The 22,047-nt window shown below is 33.1% G+C and overlaps 1 protein-coding gene across 1 annotated transcript in view; it reads left to right on the forward strand.

The window, feature by feature from the left end:
- Dhc16F (Dynein heavy chain at 16F) overlaps positions 1–22,047 on the forward strand; it is a 418,273-nt gene that overhangs the window by 294,090 nt on the left and 102,136 nt on the right. The window contains exons 48-52 of the mRNA XM_081735970.1: positions 7–183; positions 7,436–7,632; positions 13,431–13,676; positions 17,140–17,377; positions 18,969–19,129. Coding sequence (XP_081592096.1) covers positions 7–183; positions 7,436–7,632; positions 13,431–13,676; positions 17,140–17,377; positions 18,969–19,129 — 1,019 coding nt within the window. The remainder of the gene's footprint in view (positions 1–6; positions 184–7,435; positions 7,633–13,430; positions 13,677–17,139; positions 17,378–18,968; positions 19,130–22,047) is intronic.

Genomic DNA, 22,047 nt, shown 5'->3' on the forward strand with positions numbered 1-22,047 from the left:
CTTCAGAAATTACTAGAAACGAATGACCTTGTGGATACAATGAAAATAGAATTGACTGCTCTAGAACCAGAACTAAAACAAAAGTCCAAAGACACTGAAGAACTAATGAAGAACTTAGCAGTGGATCAAGTAGCTGCTGATAAAGTGCGACAAGTTGTGCTGGCTGATGAAGCTGTAGCTAAGGTAATAATGAGAATAGTAACTATAAATAAAAATATGTTTTCTATATAGTGTTATAGGATAGAGAATAATGAAAAGTCTCTGTGATCAATGCGGGTTTTTCATTTGGCAGATTCATACTCCACTGGTTGGACAACATATTTACCAAACGCTGGATTGGGAAAACAGAGCCTATGTAATGGACACAATAATCCTCAAACCCTTTGATCTTGCTGTATGTAGGATACTGTTTAGAATCTGAGGTGTATACTAGTGTTAGAATTATTCGAATTTTCGTCTGGTTTTCGGAAAACCCGAATATTCATTTTCAATACTCGAACAATTATTTGAATAATTATTCGTTATTAAAATAATTAGAATGATTATTAGTTTCCCAAATACTTGTTTTGAGTAAAGAATTTTGTTCGAATATTCGGCTACTCTCGGACCCCACATGCTTAACCCTTTGCTTACTAATTGAAGTGTCCCGGTAAAGGCAAGGATACTAGATTTCTTTAAAGACCTGACGGTGGTACGCGAATTATTTACTTAGAATACTGTAACTTCGCTGTTTGTTCACTTAGCTAATAAAAAACTTAGCAGTGGATCAAGTAGCTGCTGATAAAGTGCGACAAGTTGTGCTGGCTGATGAAGTTGTAACTACGTAGCTATGAAGCTTCACGAAAAAAAAAAAAAATGATAAAAGCACTGTGGAGAAAAGTTTGTCGTTATGTTTGTTGCCGTTTCGGTGTTCAGTCCTGTTGGAAGACCAGTAAGAATGTGAATTTTGGCCTAGAACCAGGAACACGCTGCCCTTTCCCCACATTCGCTGTGCCACAAGTTGTGAACATTTCGGTCCCTCCTCTCCTGCTTCTACCCCACTTTCAGTTTCACTCTCGCTTGGTAAGGATTCCTCGATATCATTTTCCTCTTCCTCACAGTCCAAGCGAGTCAGTCATATAGAGCAAGCACATAAATCATAGGCTCCTTCGACGACCCCTGTAATTAAAGAAGAAGCGTTCCGAGTTAGCTACACATAAATGTCATACAATTGCAAGAAATAAGTTATTAATAATCAAAACATTTACTAGATTCATGTGCAGATATATCCGTCATTAATATCCTTTGTTTTACCTTATTGAACGGCAAAGGGTTAAAAGAATTTAGTGATTGAAAAAGTGGGTTGAGAATGGTGACAACAGAGGTGTAGCCAGCAATTTGTGAAACAGACGGGCTTTTTCATACTAAAAACAAATTAAAAGTATTTCATGCTAAAACCAAATTAACTCACCATACATCATAAATAATTCTCACATACATACATACAGCATTATTTCACTATACTAGCTTCTTGAAACATGGATCTTAATAGCATGTGAAATTAGAATCACAGGATGTAGGGAATGTACGAATAAATTATTCACAAGGGAATAATTATTGTTCATGGAGGTCTATTTTTGACTTTGCGTTTATTTGAGTCTAAATGGTATACATATCAAGCTCAGGCACAGTTGTTTTATGTAATAGTATCTTCTTTATAATTATTATATAACAAAATACTTTGGATAGTGTAATAATTACCTGTACCTTGGGCAGAAAGTGCTCATACATATGCACTATACTTCATAGAATGTTAATTTAATAATAACAGAAGAAGAATGTTTTTAAGATATGTAATATATTATTATGGGATAGTTGTTGCTATGTACATGGTTATGGATACCGAGTCAGCAAGTTTGTGTGCTTGACAGTGTTAAGGAAAATATATTATAAAGTATATCAACTAATAAACCATTTTTAGCACTGTTTATCGACGTTATCATTTTTATATAAATGGTGAGAACGATAGTATATAATTATTAAAGACTACTACCACTCGAGATTTGTATATATCAACGATCGAACCAGGTTGACGACTACCCTTGGTGAGTCGTTATAAAAATTTTGGTTTACCTCACCCGGGACCTACCGCAAATTCACATCCCGAAGCAGAGTAAGGTTGAATTTACTTTTTGTCATATAGTTAATGAATACAAATTTGACCATATTACGAAGTGGTAGAACAATTATAAGAAAAATGGACAATGAAACAATGGAAAAGGAATCCCATAATAGTGACAATGGTGAACATAATGTAGCACCAGAAATGACATCATCAGAAGATCGAATCTTGCTAGTATTACAGCAGCAATTGATGCAGATGTCTACTGAGTTAAAGCAGACGATGAAGCATAACTCTGAAGAATTAAGTAGACGAATAGAACAGAAGTCTGATGAATCTAACAAACAATATGAGGAATTAAGCAAACGAATGGAACAGAAGTCGGATGAAACAAAACAATTAATTATCCAGACGATGAGCGATATCACCTCGCAGTTCGAGGAAAAATTAAAAGGAATATCGGAGCAATGCCAGAGTAATCACAACCACCTGAGCCAAGAAATCAGTAATATAAAAAAGGATTTAGAAGTAACCGAATCTTCTGTTCAACAACAAAAGATCCAAGTCATCAGTAATGCTAACAACATACGTACAAACACGCAATTGTTAGCTACGTTACAGGAAGAAATTAGAATGCTACAGGTTAAGGATCACACATACTACAATAACCCGTGTGATGGTCGCTTGGAGTTTCCACACTCACCAGAGAGGAACCCACCTTCGCCAGTATCTGATGAGGATATCATTTTAGAAGAAAGTCATCCGAAGAGTACAGATGGACGAAACATAGATGGTGTAACGACACATCACGTCATGAATAGGAACTGTCACCCAATGGGTACATGGAATGATAAAAGGAAGGTAAAATTAAGTGTTAAGATGAGTGAAATACGAGCCATGAGTAAATTCAGTGGTAAGTGTAACGAGAATGCTACTTCTTTCTTAGAGAAATTCCAGGATGAGTGTAATATAATGTGTATAGATAGATCACAATATATGAAATTAATCCCTCATGTATTACTCCCACCTTGTTCACTATGGTTTAAAGCAGTACGTGATCACATCAGCACATATGATGAATTCAAAGCGGCATTGATCGCGAATTATGAAAATGACTTTTTGCTGGCAAATAGAGATGCCACTATTAGAAATCAACACTTCAATCCTCGATTGCATAAATCTGTTGTAGAGTTTGTTGTAAATACATACAACGAATTAAAGGTCGTTAATCCATTGCAATCGGAATCGAGAATAATAGCATCAATTCGAAATTTGCTTCCATTTAAGTTACAACAGATCTTATTTTCCACACAGTGTATGAGTTTCAACCATTTATTAATGCTTGTCCAATGCTATGAAACTCAATACCATGCTATGAATCAACAAGCAGGAATGGGTAAAAATAAGAATAATTCAGATCATTTTGTGCCTGTTCGGAATTTGAATATCCGAAGTGTGAACAATACGGAACATAACCTAAGCCGAGTAAATTCTAGCAGTCAAAACGAGCAAAATAGACAGTTATGTAGGGAATCCGCCTAACCTAATTAATCGTAGCAATCCATATGTTAGACCATATAATCAAAATAGGTTTAAAAATAGACCGAATGTATGGCGAAATTCTAGGAATACAGCAAACTACGCGGATAGACATAATTGGAGATCAAGAGATGGCACTTCACATCCGGATCCAGGTATTGAAGTAATTCCTGTACAGAACAATAATACGGGACATAATAATGATTGTGCAGTACAATGTACCTTATTAAATTCATATGCAAGTATGAATGTAACCTGATTACCGTTAATGAAATTAAGTTAAATTCATATCAGTTATAGATTTTCATGAACATTTATTTTATTTTTATTCAATTTAATTCTCTTTAATTCTCATTAATCAATGATAATTCTCAAATGTTTTTAATATATGTAAGAATTATAATTCGATTCATAAATGATTAAAAGCAAAGGTTATTTATATTAGATTGATTTGTGTAAAAAAACTTAACTGTCAAAGATTATGTTAAGAAGAAGATCTATTCTATAAAACTAAATATTCGACAACTATCTTGAATGAGATTCTTCTATGTTGTGATGCCTTATTAATCTAATGTTTATTTTAAAATATCACCTAAAATGATTATCATATAATGCGCCCTGACTATTTGTAACTCATGTTTGTCCCTTACGATTTTTGAATTCGCACCCTTCAACGATTAAATAAATGAGCGACGATATTTTTAATAAGAAAATATAATAATAATATAATGAATGTAATTAAAAATAAGTATTGATGAAGTGTAATATTTGTTATAAATATATATATATATATATATGAAATGTAATGAAAATATATATGAGGTGCGATCAAAATGTGATGGACATATGCAATGTAAGAACAGTATTGTAAACGGACCAGTGGTTCTTGAACATAAAAGCCAAACTCGCTTATGACTTTTATATTCAGTCCATTTGTCGGGCGACATTTTTATATAACAAAATACTTTGGATAGTGTAATAATTACCTGTACCTTGGGCAGAAAGTGCTCATACATATGCACTATACTTCATAGAATGTTAATTTAATAATAACAGAAGAAGAATGTTTTTAAGATATGTAATATATTATTATGGGATAGTTGTTGCTATGTACATGGTTATGGATACCGAGTCAGCAAGTTTGTGTGCTTGACAGTGTTAAGGAAAATATATTATAAAGTATATCAACTAATAAACCATTTTTAGCACTGTTTATCGACGTTATCATTTTTATATAAATGATGAGAACGATAGTATATAATTATTAAAGACTACTACCACTCGAGATTTGTATATATCAACGATCGAACCAGGTTGACGACTACCCTTGGTGAGTCGTTATAATTAATAAATTTGCAATTGTATGTATCCAGTTAGGCAAATCAGAGTAACCAAATGGATAATTTGTTTTAATTATTTTAACATGTTAACGTGGTTATTATTATTATTTCTAATCTTTCGTATTCGTTTATAAGCATTCTTTATTTGCTGTAAGTATTAAATGTAAGTTTAATAAACACATAACCAACGAACCTCTTTTAAGGGAGGGAGAGATCGTTTGAAAGGCCTGGCTCCCATTTATCCCTCGTGGCTACACCTCTGTATGGCGGTCATGTACAGACGTTTTGAATTTAGGAAATATTTTGTTCATCAATTCTGACATTGATTCTAGCTATATACAGTAAATATTATCATCATTGATAATAATAGTTAAGTGAATGAAAATAATACCAATTTGTCAGTGAATAGAATTTCTTATCTTTAGTATCCGGTTATTATTAAATCAGCTCTCTTTCTTTTATATTTACTTTTAAGAAGAAGTTTGGTTGAATTGTGGTTAGTGGATTTCTGCTAGAATGTAGATAGAGTCTAAAGTTTTCGTGGAAAGTCAATTTCTGGCTTTCAAAATAATTCTCTAAAACTACTAATTTATATCAAAGTGACTTTTACCATTCATCGAGATTAGTGAGGCTTAAGTGCAGAAAGGGATCATTAGTTGTTTTGGAATTTTTGTTGTAGATTGGAACTGGCATTTGACGTTCTTGTTTAATAAAACATAAGTTCCAGAAAGTTTTCAAGGAGAAAGTAGATTGAGCACAGAAAGTAGTCATTATAAAGAAGAACTCACCTTGCATGAAGGATTCTTTTTACAAGGTGTTATAAAGTGATCGTTCATTTTTCTGTAATTTCTTGTGATTTGTTTTCGATGAACTGCACCTCATTAACTCCACTAGGAAAATACAATATATACAGAACACCCATTTCATGAGTTTGCTGTATAACTAGATTTTGGATTACTGAAGAAGTCACCAAAGCATATTGAAATGGTTTAATAATAATGTTGAACCGGATACAGGTAAGAAATTCTATTTATTTATTCAATATGTATCCTATGGCATGCATAAGTAAAATTTGTTAATGCTTGCAGAGAAGGCATATGTACTTCTTAAGATATCATAAAATAACAACCGAAAATTATAACCAACTCAAGCTTTAATAAACACAATACAATTCAGAGATGTTTGTACATAAGGCATTATGTCATTAATTGTGACTCAATACACTTAGTTCAGAATACATAGTTTCAGTTATTAAAATAATGGAAACATTTGAAGCAAATGCAATTTTCCTGGATAATACGGTGTAGAACCACCGTTAACGTAGAGAACAGCTCTTTTTAGTCGCGGAACGGAGGTAGTCATGAATGGTTTCCAAAGGAATATTGTTCCATTCGTCATGCAGTATAGCACGCAATTCCTTCACCGAGGATGAAAGAGGATATCTGCTCCGTACTCTGAGCTCCAGATCTGACTAAATGTGTTCAATAATTTTGAGATCTGATGATTATGTGGGACAGAGGAGCTGTGTTTCACCCGGTGTTTGTGAAACCACGTCTTAACAATTCCAGCTGTGTCAATTGACACATTTTCATGTGGAAAAATTGCATCATTGGCCGAAAAAAAAAAAAAACCACTTGGACCATGGGATGCACGTGGTCACCTAAATTGCCCACATAACCACGGCAGTAATGCGTCCTATGAAGGTAATCACAGGATTCACGTAATACTAAGAAACTGCTCCCTACAGGCTCAGATAGCCAATGCTATGTTTCACGGTAGAGAGGAGAGTTTGGAACACAAGGATCTTTGGTCATCTGCTATACATAAACAGCCTGCTGTTGGAAAGAAGTTGAAAGAAATGCATTAGACCATATTGCGCGTTTCCAATCCTCAGAGGCCCACTTTACATGTTTCCAGTACCATTTTCTTCGCGCTAGAGTTGTTCATCAGCTCGGAAATCGTAACCCAACCGCGGGTAATCAGATTATGCAACTCGCTTTGAACTTTCCTTGTTGGAATAGGCTGTTCCAGGTGCTGGTTAAGTTCCGCATTAAAATTTTTTGTTAGTGACAATACTCTTTAATGCTCGGCGATCCCTGTCACTGAAATGTCTCTTCTGTCTCAATATTGGGTTTTGTGATGAGTTCTATAGACGCCATCACTGTGGACACAATTTCTCGCGATGGGTCTAACCCACCTTAGATGCACTTGCATCAACTAGCAGTATACCCACAGTTTGGCCTCTTTGAAATTTAAAGAGGCTTCCCAATTTGCATCATCTCTAGTATTTCCGCTTCAACACACATCTTTGTTCTGCCCTGCTCGACGCTAATACAAGCTAAGACTTTACTTTTCTCAAGTGTTGTTGAGTGCAACATTATCCTGTATATTCTTTGCACTTAATTTGGTACTTGAGCTCAAACCAATAATATATTTTTGTAATCTTGTTTCCTAGGCGAAAGCTGAAGAAACTCAAGCTATAGCTGCTGATGCACAACGTGACTTGGACGAGACTCTTCCTGTAATGGAAGAGGCTATTAAGGCGCTGAATTCCTTAGACAAAGCAGACATAACTGAAGTTAGAGCTTTTGTAAAGCCTCCTGATTTGGTGAAGTATGTTTTGGAAGCAGTATGTATACTTCTAGGGGAAAAGTAAGTAGCTCATGTTTTTTATATTTTACAATCTCAGTATTTTCATTGCTTTAATGAATGATTTTGAACGGATAAAATGCAGTGATTTGTAAGATATAACTTCATTAAACCAGTGATTTCCAATCGGTTATCGCGACGCACAGCTGTATCGCATAGTCCCATAAGGCGTGTCAAGTTATTTTAGAATTTAAAAATCGTGTAGCATTTAATAATTATTATGTATTAATAAATGGAGAAAACAAACTAATTTTTAACTCACCATATCCTTTGTTGGTACTAATTCAATGATGTACAAAGAGTGAAAAAGTGGATAACTGGACCGCGACGCGAATCCGGGAACTTCGGCGTACCGTGCCGATGAGTTAACCACTACGCTACACAGTCCGCTTCCCCAAACAGCCATACACCCTCTCCCTTAAAGTAGGTGTTCTTTGCTTAGATCACATAAAATTATCATTAAAACTAACTTTATATTAGGTATTAATTTATTTGGCCTGGCACAACTTAAATTTTTTTATAGATAATAGAAATGAATTATTTTCTCCTTTTAAACATTTATTATTATTATTATTATTATTATTATTATTATTATTATTATTATTATTATTATTATTATTATTATTATTATTATTATTATTATTATGCGAACAAAGATCAATGGGTTCAAGTTATTTCACGTAATAGAAGGAGATTAGAGAATAAAAGACCAAGAGAGACAGATAATAGAGGGAATTTGAGTACTGGCTTACATAAAAATCAACGTAAGTTGACTTCTGGTAGTGGTACTGATAAAATTGATTTGGTTGCTAAAAGTAGAAAAAGGGCATTATTTGTTACTAGATTTGATCCATCAGTAAAAGAAAGTGACGTTGAGTCTATTGTGAGTGATAGAAATGTAACCTATGTCAAATGTACTAGATTAAAAACTAAGTACGATACTTACGCTTCTTTTCATGTTGAAGTGTTTGAATCTGACTTTGGGATTATTAATGATCCCATGATTTGGCCCAGTGGCATATTAATTGGTCCATTTTATGGCAAACTTTTAACAACTAATTCTGAAAATCCAATTAATAATGTTAATAACAATAACTAGTTCAATATGGAAGTCCATATTTTGTATCAAAATGTTCGAGGGCTTAGAACTAAAAGTAATATATTTTTTTCTTCTGTTGCTGATTGTTCTTTTGATATTATTGCTGTAACTGAGTCATGGTTTAATTATAAACAACATACTGATGATTATTTCCCTGAAACTTACAAATGTTTTCGCTCTGATAGGAATTATACTATCGATCAGTGTAGTAGAGGTGGTGGTGTTTTGCTAGCTGTTAAAACAAATATAAATTGTCAAAGGAGATTTGATTTGGAATCTGAAATTGAGTGTGTTTGGATTGAGATTGACACGTCCAATGGGAAAAAATTATTAGTTGCATGCTGTTATTTTCATCCAACTTATTCTGTCACAAGTTTTACGAATTATCTTAATTATATTGTTTCCAAAGTGAACTTTTTGAACTATGAAGTAGTGATTATTGGTGACTTTAATATATCTAAAGTGGACTGGACGAATAGAAATCTATCAAACGATATAAACTATTATTCTAAAACCAAGGCGAAAATCCTATTTAATTTTTTAGATGATATGAATTTGAACGTTGTTTCAGGAACATCTGGTCTTGATTTAATTTTGTACAACACTTATGTTCAATCTAATAATTCAGTAGTATCTCTGGTTCCGCCCGATCAGTATCATGATCCGATTGAGATTACTGTTAAATTATTATCTCTTATACGTGAGATACCTAGAGATAGCTTTTTGTTATATCAAAAGGGTGATTATCTTTCTTTATATAAAGAAATTGAAGGGTTCCCCTGGGCCAATATTTTGTTGAATACAGATATTGATCTTGTTGCTCAAAATATTAACGATGTTATATTGAATGCAATCAGAAACAATGTTCCTCTAGTAACCAAATCAATTTCTAAGTATCCGAGATGGTATTCTCGTAATTTAATTTATTTGCTTAAAAAAAAAGAATAATGCTCATAAAAAGTATAAAAGAACCCAATCTCTTCAAGATTATAATATTTTCTCTAAACTTCGTTCTGATTTTAAGAAGCAACTTATTATTGATAAAACTAAATATTATAATAAGATTGAGAATAGTTTAAAAAATAATCCCAAAAGATTTTGGAAGTATACAAGTAATAAAATAAATGGTAAAGATGGACATAAGGCAATATTAGTCGATGACGAATTTCTTTCCGACCCTCAATTGATATCTGAAGCCATGGCTAAACATTTTGCAGCTGTTTATCATAAAGATGATATTAATGTGAATGATAATAATGTTACTTTTATGGCCAGTCAATTTTGTAGTGATCAAATATTTTTTTCTACTAAACAGGTAATAGATGTTATTAAATCTTTAAATGCTAAAGCTTCTGTAGGTCTTGATCTAATTCCGATTTTTATAATAAAAGGTATATCCGATATAATTGCACCAATTTTGACATCATTGTTTAATTGGAGTTTAGCATCTTGTTTCTATCCTAGTGTATGGAAAACTGTTGTTGTTACTCCAATTCCAAAAACTGATGGTAGGTCTGTAACTGATTATAGACCTATTTCTATTCTTGATGTAATACCAAAAATTTTTGATCAGCTTAATTACAATTATCTTTATAGTTCTGTTGAACATTCTATTATACCTGAACAGTATGGCTTTTTAAAGGGTAAATCAACTGAACTAAATTTGAATAAATTTCTGACCTTGGTTTCTCCTGTTGTATATAAACGTGGTCAAGTTGATACTATTTATTTTGATTTTGCTAAAGCCTTTGATAAAATATCCCATCATAAGCTTCTTAATAAACTTCATTTCTTTGAAATTTCCAAATCCTTGATTCACTGGTTCGCTTCTTACTTATTTGATCGTAAATTCGTAGTTAGATATATGGGTTCTAAGTCATCTGTTTTCAAGATTTCTTCGGGTGTCCCTCAAGGATCCAATTTGGGTCCATTATTATTTTTAATATATGTGAATGATATTGGTAATTATTTGAAATGTCCTTTTTTACTGTACGCTGATGATCTCAAGATATTTTCTGAAATAACTTGTAATCAGGATCATCTTAAATTACAAGCTGATATTACCTCAGTTTACCAATGGTCTGTACAAAATTTACTTCCATTAAACATGAATAAAACAAAAAGTATAGCGTTCTCCAGGAAAACGAATATATCGTATTTTTCTTATTCAATAAATCAGTATAGAATACAACCTGTTTCAATTAACAAAGATTTAGGTGTTATGATTGATTCTAAATTACTTTTTGACCATTATGTTTCAACCATGGTTTCCAAGGCTAGAAGGAATCTGGGACTCATCAAATGGGCTGCTAGAGATTTTAAGGATATTACAACTTGCAAAATTTTATATTGTGCATATGTACGTTCCCACTTGGAATTTGCTAGCTTGATTTGGAACCGTAACCTCATTAGTATTACTCAAGTTTTGGAGTCAGTCCAGATTTCCTTCCTGGCCTGGTTAAAATATAAATTTAAACTATATGATCTGCCCAATAGGGTGATTCTCGCTAGATTGGATTTACTTGCTCTCGAAGTTCGTCGTAATTTAAGGCAAATTAAATTTATTCATGATATAATACATGCGAAACTGAACTTAATTGAATATTTGTTTATTAAAGTTCCCTTGTATAAATCTAGGCTTTACCGTCCTATATTGTGTAATAGTAATTTAGTTGGTTCGCCATTATTTATTTGTGTTGACAACATAAACAAAAAGTCACTCAAAATTGATTTTCTTGATTCGAATTTTTTGGCGCTTAGAAAACAGTTTTTGGATTGTTATATTTAATTAAAATACCTAATTTAACCCTTTTTTGTATATTGTCTATTGAATTTTCTTTTTTTTTACCTATATGGTGTATATTTGTTCATGTGTTTTAATTTTTTTTTAAATTTGTTTATTTCATAATCTACTTATGTAAATTTTTAGTAATACATCTTACTTGATTGAATCTTTATTGAAATGAGGATATGTTTGTAATTTTATTTTGTAATTTAGTTTGAATTAAACTTGTGTTAATGTTTTTTCCTTTGCTTTTCTTGATTGTCATGATTTCATGTATTTTAATTTTTTTTTGTTTTGTTGTATTTTTCCCTGTAATATTCCATTGTATATAATTGTATATATGACCATTATGGCTTCGGCTGTGGTCGCAATTTCTCATAATAAATAAATAAATAAATTATTATTATTATTATTATTATTATTATTATTATTATTATTATTATTATTATTATTATTATTATTATTATTATTATAGTACGTTTTTGAATCCTGTTATTTTCTTTTAAGGTTATTAATTTTTCCAATTTTCTTTACCCCAGTAATTTAGTGACCATATATATAGATATATTAATTGGTCTACGCGTTACGGAATCATATGTGAACATGCACACGATATTGACTCTATAATCTATTCAGGAGTTTCAGTACAAAAAATTGCAAGATTTTGCTTTCACCCTTCAGTAAATTACTATGACTTTTAGGGAAGGAAGAAAATTCGAAAACTTCCCCTGGATAATCTTATAAAAAGCCTTAAGTTTAAAATTTATTTATTTATTTATTTTATTTATTTATTTAAAGAAAGAAGAAAATTAATATATTGGGTATATTCAATATATTAAAGAATATACATAAAAATACATAAACATTAAATTATAAAATAACAATATACAAAATATTAATCCACATACTTTGATTATCCAAGATATTGATCCACAAATTTGATCCACATACGTTGAACGGTATGATTTCAAGGCGAGTGTATGTACATCGGGACGAATAGACAGCTAACAACATCCAAAAATCCCTTTTTCGACATATAGGGGCCAAGAAACGTGTAAATTAATTGAAATCTCGATTCGATTTTTTTTTTAACGACCGCCGTACTTTCTTCTCTCCCATTGTCGTTCGAGAAGCAGCTAGATTTACACAATAAATGAAATGTCTTGAAAATGCTGCCAGGAAAGACAGCTAAATTTTCACTGTTCATATTTGTTTAATAATGAAAACAGAAAGAAGAAGAAGAAGAAGAAGAACAAGATAAATAATGTTGGGATTTATTTATGATAAATATTCAAGGAGATGACATTAATGGTCTTCACTGGACTGGGAAACAAAACTCTATTGCCATGATGACATTACGGGTGTCCACATATTTACATCCATCTGTCTATACAGATAAAGGTTTCATTGGGGAAGCAGTGGTTCGAGGAGGATTGAAATGCCGGCTTGTCAGTTGATCAGCCTTCCCTTTAATAAAAGCTTTGATCTATTCATCAGTCTTGTTTCCAGCTCAGTAGAATCTACGTTATCTAAAATGGTTACATTCTTTGAGATGACAATACAAAAAGAAATCGTGCCCAACTGCAAGTGCTTGAATGTGTGTTAGCGAAGAGAAGCATAGTCATCAGTGGCGTATTTAGGGGGCTGGCTATCGGGCTCAAGCCCCCCTCCCCGAAATAATTTTATTATTATTTTTTTGCATTATACGTACAACACAAATGTTTCTTACTGGTTCTCAAGCCCTCCCCGAAATAAGATCCTAAATACGCCACTGATAGTCATATATGTGTATAGATTTTGTGTACCGTATATTAACATTTTGTAACATTATTAATGTCAGAATATTTTTAAGGAACATAAAATCAACCACACGATATCAATTTTAATACTCATGTGTGTGTTATGTAATCATTTCAGAACAGACTGGAATTCAGCAAAGGCCGTCCTTGGTGGAGCAGACTTCTTGAATAGATTATTTAATTATAAGAAAGATGAAATTTCAGATGCTCTTCTAAAGAAAATAAAACCATACATAGAAAATCCGAAGTTTGTACCAGTTGAGGTGGCTAAAGTATCCAAAGCTTGCAAATCCATTTGTATGTGGGTAAGAGCAATGGATCGCTATGCCAAGGTGGCCAAAGTAGTACAGCCTAAACGAGAAAGGTACTTATATTTTATTTCATTGTAGGAGATATTAGTGATAGTTTCAACTTTTAACATTATTTATAAATAAGAAGAGTATAATCAGATTAATCGTTTTCTCTTGTGTATAGTTTGTGATAAGCAAACGAACATATGTAGGGCTGCGGTGGCTCAGTGTTAGAGCGTTCATTGCTCAACATTGAAATATCTCAAAAGCTTTAACAAAAAAAAAAAAAAAAAAAAAAAAAAAAAAGTATTAGTCAACTTAAGAGCTATTACACAGATCCTAATAATCCTAAGAGACAATGAGATAAAATGCAGCTTCTTGGAGGCTTATGCTGGTGTCAGTAAAAGAAATTTAAAAGTATGTGACACAATAATCTTAGATATTCAAAAACAAAACACCAAGTTTCTGATCTTTTGGAACGTTTAAATGAAATCCAACACTATTGTAGACTTAGAATTTTATTTGAAGTCACGCCTTATACTCAGAATTCGTTTATTCTTTTAAAACAATCAAAATTTAACGTAGGTAGAATTGGCTAAATAATAAGCGGGAGACTGATTAAAAAATATTGCAATGTCCGTTAGGTAGAGACAATAACAGTCCGGGATTTTAGCCCTTCACCTAATTTATTTTATAAAATCTTACAAAACAGTCTTTGTACCTACAAAGAGAATATATCAAAATCTTCCTTATGCAAGTGAGGATGAGGTGAAGAAAGAAAATGTTCTATACGGGAACCCTTTAGCTCATAGCGGCCTCCAGGGCGTCTTGCAGGGATTTCAGGATACGGTACTTCGGTAACCTCCTTAGTTCATGGCAGCGTCCGGAGGTTCAGCTTGTAGTTAGGAATCCTCTTAGCTCATGGCAGCCTCCAGGGATTTAGGCAAGATAGTACTCCTTCGTCCAGGGCGACCTCTGGAGCAAGTGTAGGTTAAGCGATCAGTGGTCAACTGAAACTTCTTCCCTCTTCGGGTCCATTTTTATAACTGATTTCTGAGTGGCTCATTCCTCCTGGGGTACTGTCGTGCTGGCTTCGTATCTTCCTGGTTTTACTTGTATCGTCTGCTGTACTGCTGTTTATAAATAATAGCACGTGTTATGTGGATAACATATGCTCGCACTGAAAGGTGGGGATCCTTACAATATACTTAATGCTGCCACAATAACAATAAAAACATCAACGTGAACCATCTATTCCCAAATAAAAGGAACACACAACATAACTCCACCATTTGACGAATGACAGGAGCAAACAAGACAATGTGTGCCCTCATTACTCTTCTGCGGTGAGTCTTTTCTTTTATATTTACTTAAAAGTTTTAGTAATTTACTCTTAATTTTATCTTTACTGAATAAGGCAAGAGCTGAAACCTTGAAAATGCAATGAATAGTCAGGAATCGAGATTTCAAGTGAGTGAGATGGTCGTTAAAGTTCCTGAACGCGTTAGAATAGTGTCCAATTTATGATTTTTTTTTTAATTGATTTATTTTGAAACAATGTAATTCTCTGTGTTTTATTGAAAACCGTATTCAAATCTAACATTCCATATTATTGGCGAAAAGAATCAAACAAAGAAAAGCGTTATTGCTTGTCATTCTAAATTTTATTTACATTCAGCATTACATTTTTACTTTATCACTCTCTATACTTTATGCATAATTTTCTTTATCACTCTCTTTACTTTATGCATAATTTAGTTTATCACTCTCTTTCTGTGCATGCAGTCTCAATTTTTTTTTTCTAACGTTGATCTGTAGAGAATTTTGTAAGAATTTTTTTTCTTAATTTCTCCTTTGAATTAAATTTGATCGAAATCAATTGTTGCTTGTAATACTTATGAAAAACCTGAAAGTTAATAATATTTATCTGATCGTAAGTAATTATTATCTTGCTGTTCCCAGCACATTATCTATCTATTAAAATGCAACAATAGCAATAAAAATGCCTCAGCTCCAACCTGTAACTTTTGATTTCAACACATTGATTTACGGTTATTTGTGATTTCACGTTCAACAAATACATATATTTTCAAATATGTGTACTTTAAAAAAGAATTATTTAAATAGATCTTTTCAAAAAATTTATTTCTTTTCAAATTATTGTTCAAAGGCTTTTTATTTTAATAAACCTTCTCCAACTTCAATGCAAATGAATTGTGCAGCCTTCTTTGGAGTTCTTTTAAACTATATGTTTGTGGCCAATCCTTTCGACAGTGAGATCTCGGAAACTACAGGCTCTAGAAAGATGACGTTTTCACTGATCGATTGCAAATTTTGCGTAGATTATCCAGTTCCAATTGGAAATAAAAAAAACATGGCCATTATTTCTTTATTACATTTTTACGGGTACACTGGAAGTGTTGAAATTAAAAAAAAAAAAAAAAGTAAAGCATCATATCCTACGCATTATATATTCCAACACAACATAATTGTATACATGGGTTGCATACCTCTCAGACATTTCTTTCATGGCCAAATTATAATGGAAAACGAAGGATAACCATTTCTCCAGTCTAAGTCGAATCTTTATTGTTTAGAGTATTTTGCCCAATGAACACCATATATCATTGACATAATTAATTGTGTGTGTGTAATGTATTTGCTTATTACATACTGCATGCAAGAAGAAAGAAAACTGATCATACATGAATTAAAAATTCCAACCGGAAGTAGGTTCAAATCTTGCAAACGGTGCGAGATATTGAAAAAGTAATCTAAAAAATCTCCCCTTTACGGTATCACTTGTCGATTTTTATCAACACGTTTTTCCCTTGTATCTCTAAAGGGACATGTACAGATGTGAGGAATAGCAAGGAGATTCATGCTCATATGTGAATGATGCGCTGTGTAGAGAACGCAGGTTCAGCTAGTATATATTAAAATGCTAGGTTTGTGTGTTTGTCCCAATCCTTTTGACAACGTGATCTCGAAAACTACAAGTGCTAGAAAGGTGCCATTTTGACTGGTCGGTTCCAAATTTTGTGTAGATTGTCCAATTCTCATTCAAATTTACAAAAATCATATTGTTATTGTTCTAGTCAACATTTTAGGGACCGTTTTGAGCCCATGAGATTAACACTGTTGCAGGCCGAAGCTACGGTGCTAGGCAATTAGTAGAAAAGTTACGTATGGCTGGTTGACGGACATTGCAGGCGCTTTGCTTAAATCGGAGTGGCAAAACCTGTTCTATGTTGGCAACTTCGAAGGCCTCAAGAGACGCAATTAGGCGTACTCGGTCGGATATGGATTTATTAGAAAAAAAAATCCACTTGATATTGTGTTATTTCTACAAATTTGCTACAAATTCACTCCAATATCTATACATAGCAATTCACTTCCTTTGTGAGTCTCCTATCCTTTACTTGTGTGAATAGGGAGACATGCACAGTGGGAAGGATATTCATGGTCATAACAGTACATGCGCTGAGTAGACAGCTAGTGTAAATTTAAATTTCCTTTGTTTGTGTTTTATTTTAGATTCTGGGCTGCAGAAAGAGAACTACAGAAAGTAATGGATGAGTTGGCTGCCAAACAACAACATTTGGCTCGAGTGGAAGAGCAAATAGCTGCTCTTCAAGCATCCTATGATGCAAGTGTAGCAGCTAAAACTGAATTAGAAAATAAGATGGCTGTAACTGCTGCTCGACTAGTGAGAGCTGGGAAATTAACTTCTGCTCTTGGAGATGAACAGGTCAGATGGGCGCAGTCAGTAGAGGTTCGTAGAAGATGCCGTTAAGTGAACATTTTTGGTTTTAACTGACATATAATTTATAATATACTTTTAGTTTAGTTTTTAGTGCGCTTCTCTCTCTTGCAATCATTGGAAAGCCAAATATAATATAATTGTAATATTATTGAATAATGATTGAAAAGTGGAACAATGACTTAGAACTTGCTTTCTATAGTTGCGCAGTTACCTATCTGGACCGCGTATCATTGAAAATATGCCCAGCTATGTATCGTTATTAATTTGTAAATTGGCATTCTTATACACGGCAGGTTTTATATTAGAAAACAGTAGAGACCCAAATAATCAAATTTCAGTAAATGAAGGCCTAAATACTGTTGGTCTGAATACTGTATGATCTCGAATATAATACGAGCCCAGGTTTTGAAGAGATTATTTTAATGGAAAAATAAAACACACCTAACATAAAGTATTACACAGACATTTCGAAAGTATTATATAATACAAAAGTTATGAATTTAAAGCTCTTTTTGAGGTTTAAATTCCAATCTTCATTGCACCATCTTTTTCTTGTGGTTACCACTTCCGATTACCTTCATTATCTTCTTCTATATCTCATCTTCTGAAATGGAACTGAATTCTTTCTTCAGATTGATTATCATCCCACAAAATGTAATCTTCATTCATCCCTACGGCATTTAAAAAAATATATTAGACTTACTACTAATCCTGTTTCAGCCCTCCTCGCTGAACCAGTCGCTAGCGCGTGTCTGTAGTGCACATCTTCTCCGGTTCGATTCCCGGTGGGAAAAGAGAAAAATTTGATTTCATAATCATTCACTTTCGTTAATGATCCGTTTCTTTTAGTTTAAAGAGCTTAGACGTGAGACGTTAAACTAAAAATATTAATTTAATTTTCAATCCTGTTCCATGCTGTAATGATCCACAGAACCACTTTAAATGTGCTACGAATTTTTCTTTTTCTTTTCTTTTCTTTTCTTTTTTCTTTTTCTTTCTTTTTTTTTTTCAGGTATAGAGGGCTAGGCTGTGATTATTAGAGTCAGGATTTATAAGCATAATCAAACAATAAAATCAACATTGCAAATATTCATGATAAATTGAAAACATAAGCATCAAAATAAGCAAAAATCACCATAAAAGATTAATTAAATGAGCGATTTGTTTTGGTGAAATCCTACCTTATTCGAGGGTGTTACAGTATGTAAGGGCTTTATTGTGTTAAACTCCTGCATCTGTCACTGAAAAATAATTAAATTTGTACAGTGAAAGTGTTCTTTTCACGTTACATGCATTACAGGAGCATGTGAAAATATGAATTATTCTGTGAATTTCTCATCAGTATCTGGTTCACTGTACAGCTTTCTAAAAATTTTACACATTCTTGCTTTTCCTCCTAAGAACCATATTTCCACAGAAAATAAAAAAAAGACATATTCGTTTATTTCATATTTAATATCTTTTTTTCGTCAAATTTTATGGAAATCGGCTTGAAACATAAGTTGATCTTCCTTGTTAGAATTTAAACTCAAATTGCATTTAGAAAGTTAGAGCTGTGTTTTTTATTTATTTATTTATTTATTTATTTATTTATTTTCAGAACTTCGGAATTGAATTAATAAATGTTATAGGCAATGCACTTACAGCAGCAGGCTGCGTAGCTTACCTTGGAGCCTTCACGAGTAATTACAGACAGGAGTTAACAGAAATGTGGATTGAAAAGTGTAACGAATTAGAACTTCCTATTTCACAAAATTTCAGGTCAGTAAAGAAGATTTAATTCTATCTAAATCTATTAAAATGTTCAATGTATTAATCCGTGTGACAAATATTGATGATATTTAATATGACAGTATAGTGGTAGTAGTATAGTCTTCGGATAGGTTTCCCCTGCGTGGTTGCAACCTGCAGTACAATCTTCTGCTTCTTTATGAAGGCCGCGCGCTTGGTCTACACAATTCTACTTCGCGATAAGAAAATATTTTTATACTGAAAAATTTGCAGACCTGTAACTGCTCCGAAAAGCCTGAAAACATATCGTAAAGTTGGGAAATTATGACAATTTGGCATATTTCACTGTCCAATATCTCCAATGGGCCTGGATAAAATAAAATAAAATAAAATAAAAATGGGTATAGTTACTCCTTTAGTATACCATAACACAACAAAGCGCGTTTTATGTTTTTGAGCAGAAGGGGGTCAAAGTATTAAGGAATGACGTCGTACTCTAGGAGATGTTTTGTTCACAAATTCAACTGGAAATTCGTTGTTGTGAAGGAAAATAAAGTAGGATGAATGGCTAGTCCAGTTAAAGCTTTCAAGCTCCTTTCTTTCCTCTAGTTGTGACTCACTGTCTTATTACCCACAGCGGCACTGGTGAAGAATGCCGCTAGCAGCAGAAGGCAAGAAAAGTCAAAATGCATGCTTGGCAAAAAAAAAAAAAAAAAAAAAAGTCTGTAAGTACTCATTTCTCTTGCTGCTTGCTATTTCAATGATATTCAATTCTGTTTATTGTTGTTTTAAGTGTCAACTCATGCAGAAGACTGTTGTCCTTTCATTAAATTGCATTCTCCAGTTAGTGTTTACAGTGAGTGAGTGTTCACTGACTGGGGAATGTAGATCAAACGAAAGGACAACAGTCTCTTGCATGAGTTGACAGTTAAAACAAGCATAATCATATTTGAATATCATTGAGTACTTACGGACTTTTTGCCAAGTGTACATTTTGACTTTCCTCGCCTTTTGCTGATAGCGGCATTCTTCTCCAGTGCTGCTGTGGGTGATAAGACAGTGAGTCACAACTAGAGGAAAGAAAGGAGCTTGAGAGCCTTAACTGGACTAGCCATTCATCCTACTTTATTTTACTTTACAACGAATTTCCAGTTGAATTTGTGAACAAAACACCTCCTAGAGTACGTCATTCCTTAATACTTTGACCCCCTTCTGCTCAAAAACACAAAACGCGTTTTGTTGTGTGTTATGGTATGCTAAAGGAGTAACTATTCCCAAAATTTCTTTTTTTTTTATCAAGGCCCATTGGAGATATTGGACAGTGAAATATGCCAAATTGTCATAATTTCCCAACTTTACGATATGTTTTCAGGCTTTTCGGAGCAGCTACAAGTCTGCAAATTTTTGAGTATATAAACTTATGACCCCGGACACACAAATTCAGACCTCTACGTCAGTTGCTTCCTCTTCCCAACCATGTCTTTAGTGTCCAAAAATGTTGTTACTGTAGGCCCTGATTTCACCCCTTTGAAGTGGTTTCAGGCAATTATGTTAAGAGAACAAAGTTCTAGCTCTGCACAAATTGGACACGCCCAACAATACTCAATTTGCTAGGACCGTAAACGCCTGAAATCGAGAAAACGCAAAATGGCGGCAGAAGCTGTGTCGCTATGAGATGTTTTGAAAAATAATTAATGGTGGTTTTGAAGTATCCTGATATAGTATAAACATTCATGAAAAAATTATATTTTTTTGAAAAGGTCGAACGGCAATTTTTTTTTTTCTCGATCACTTGGCATGGATTAACCCAAGTGTTAATTATTCTTTGTTAAAATTCCGGTTATTTGTAAGTTCAGGTTTGACTTCAAATGCTAGTAAATACTTTCTCTAGAATTCTGTATTCAGTTGTCCCTAATTATCGTGGAAGAAAGTGTTACTACTATGATTCTGAGCTTGTCTCTTCTTGATGTGGGTAGTCTATAGTATTTTTTGTATATCTCCATTTTTTGTTATTATTCCAGATGCTCTGGCAAACTTCATCACCGTATTATAGGTTTCTTCTTCTTTTGTTTCGGCGATTCCAACTATTTAAATAGTTTCTTGTAAATGCTTTTGTTCTGAGTCGTTCACGTTGTCCTGTAGTGTTCTCGCTTCGTGTTTCGGTTTTCTATTTCCAAAGTTTCTGACATTTTTGTTAGATCAGTAACTGATTTGTTAAGTTCTGAGATTTCTTTAGTAATATCATCGACTAGTTTATGCTTTTTTCTAGATCGCGTATGTTTTCTTTTATTTGTGAAATTTGAGGCATTTGTGCGTGAATCTCACTCACTTGTTGCACTATTTTCCTCAGGTCAGTATCTTGGTCTGTGTTATTTCTGCACTGTTTTGCAATTTACACGTATCGCACTTGCACGGTTCTTTTCTTGCCCCTAATTTTCGAATATTTCCCAATTTTTTTTAAAGATGTACACTTAGCATGAAAGGAAAACTATCACAACCAGCGGCACGTGAGATAACTTCCTTCAGGTTTTGAACTGTAATTTCTTTCTTGCAACCGTCATATAAATCAGACATAATTACTAACGTAAACAAGATAAGACTGATTGCACTACATGTCTTACTTTCACGAGCGTTGACATAATAATTCATAAAGAAATCGAACAAATTCTCGTAGAGATGCTGCGAAGAGTAGACTTACCAAGTACCCAGCGGAGTGGTGATGAAGAATGTTCGGGCATAGATTTCTTTTAGTGACGTAAAATTGAGAAAACAAATCCTTGTATGTGTTCATTATATTCGTAAGTGTTGTAAGCAAATAAATGCGATAATTTATTACTCATAGCATATTTCAAAATAGCTTAATTCACTATCGTATTGAGTAGTATCGATATAAAAAGGTGTGCATAATTGCGGAAAAAAAAATTCAAATTGTATTTTTAATTGTATAC

The sequence above is a fragment of the Thermobia domestica genome, chromosome 13, assembly GCF_964235325.1.
Source record: "Thermobia domestica chromosome 13, izTheDome1.hap1.1, whole genome shotgun sequence".
NCBI lineage: Eukaryota > Metazoa > Arthropoda > Insecta > Zygentoma > Lepismatidae > Thermobia > Thermobia domestica.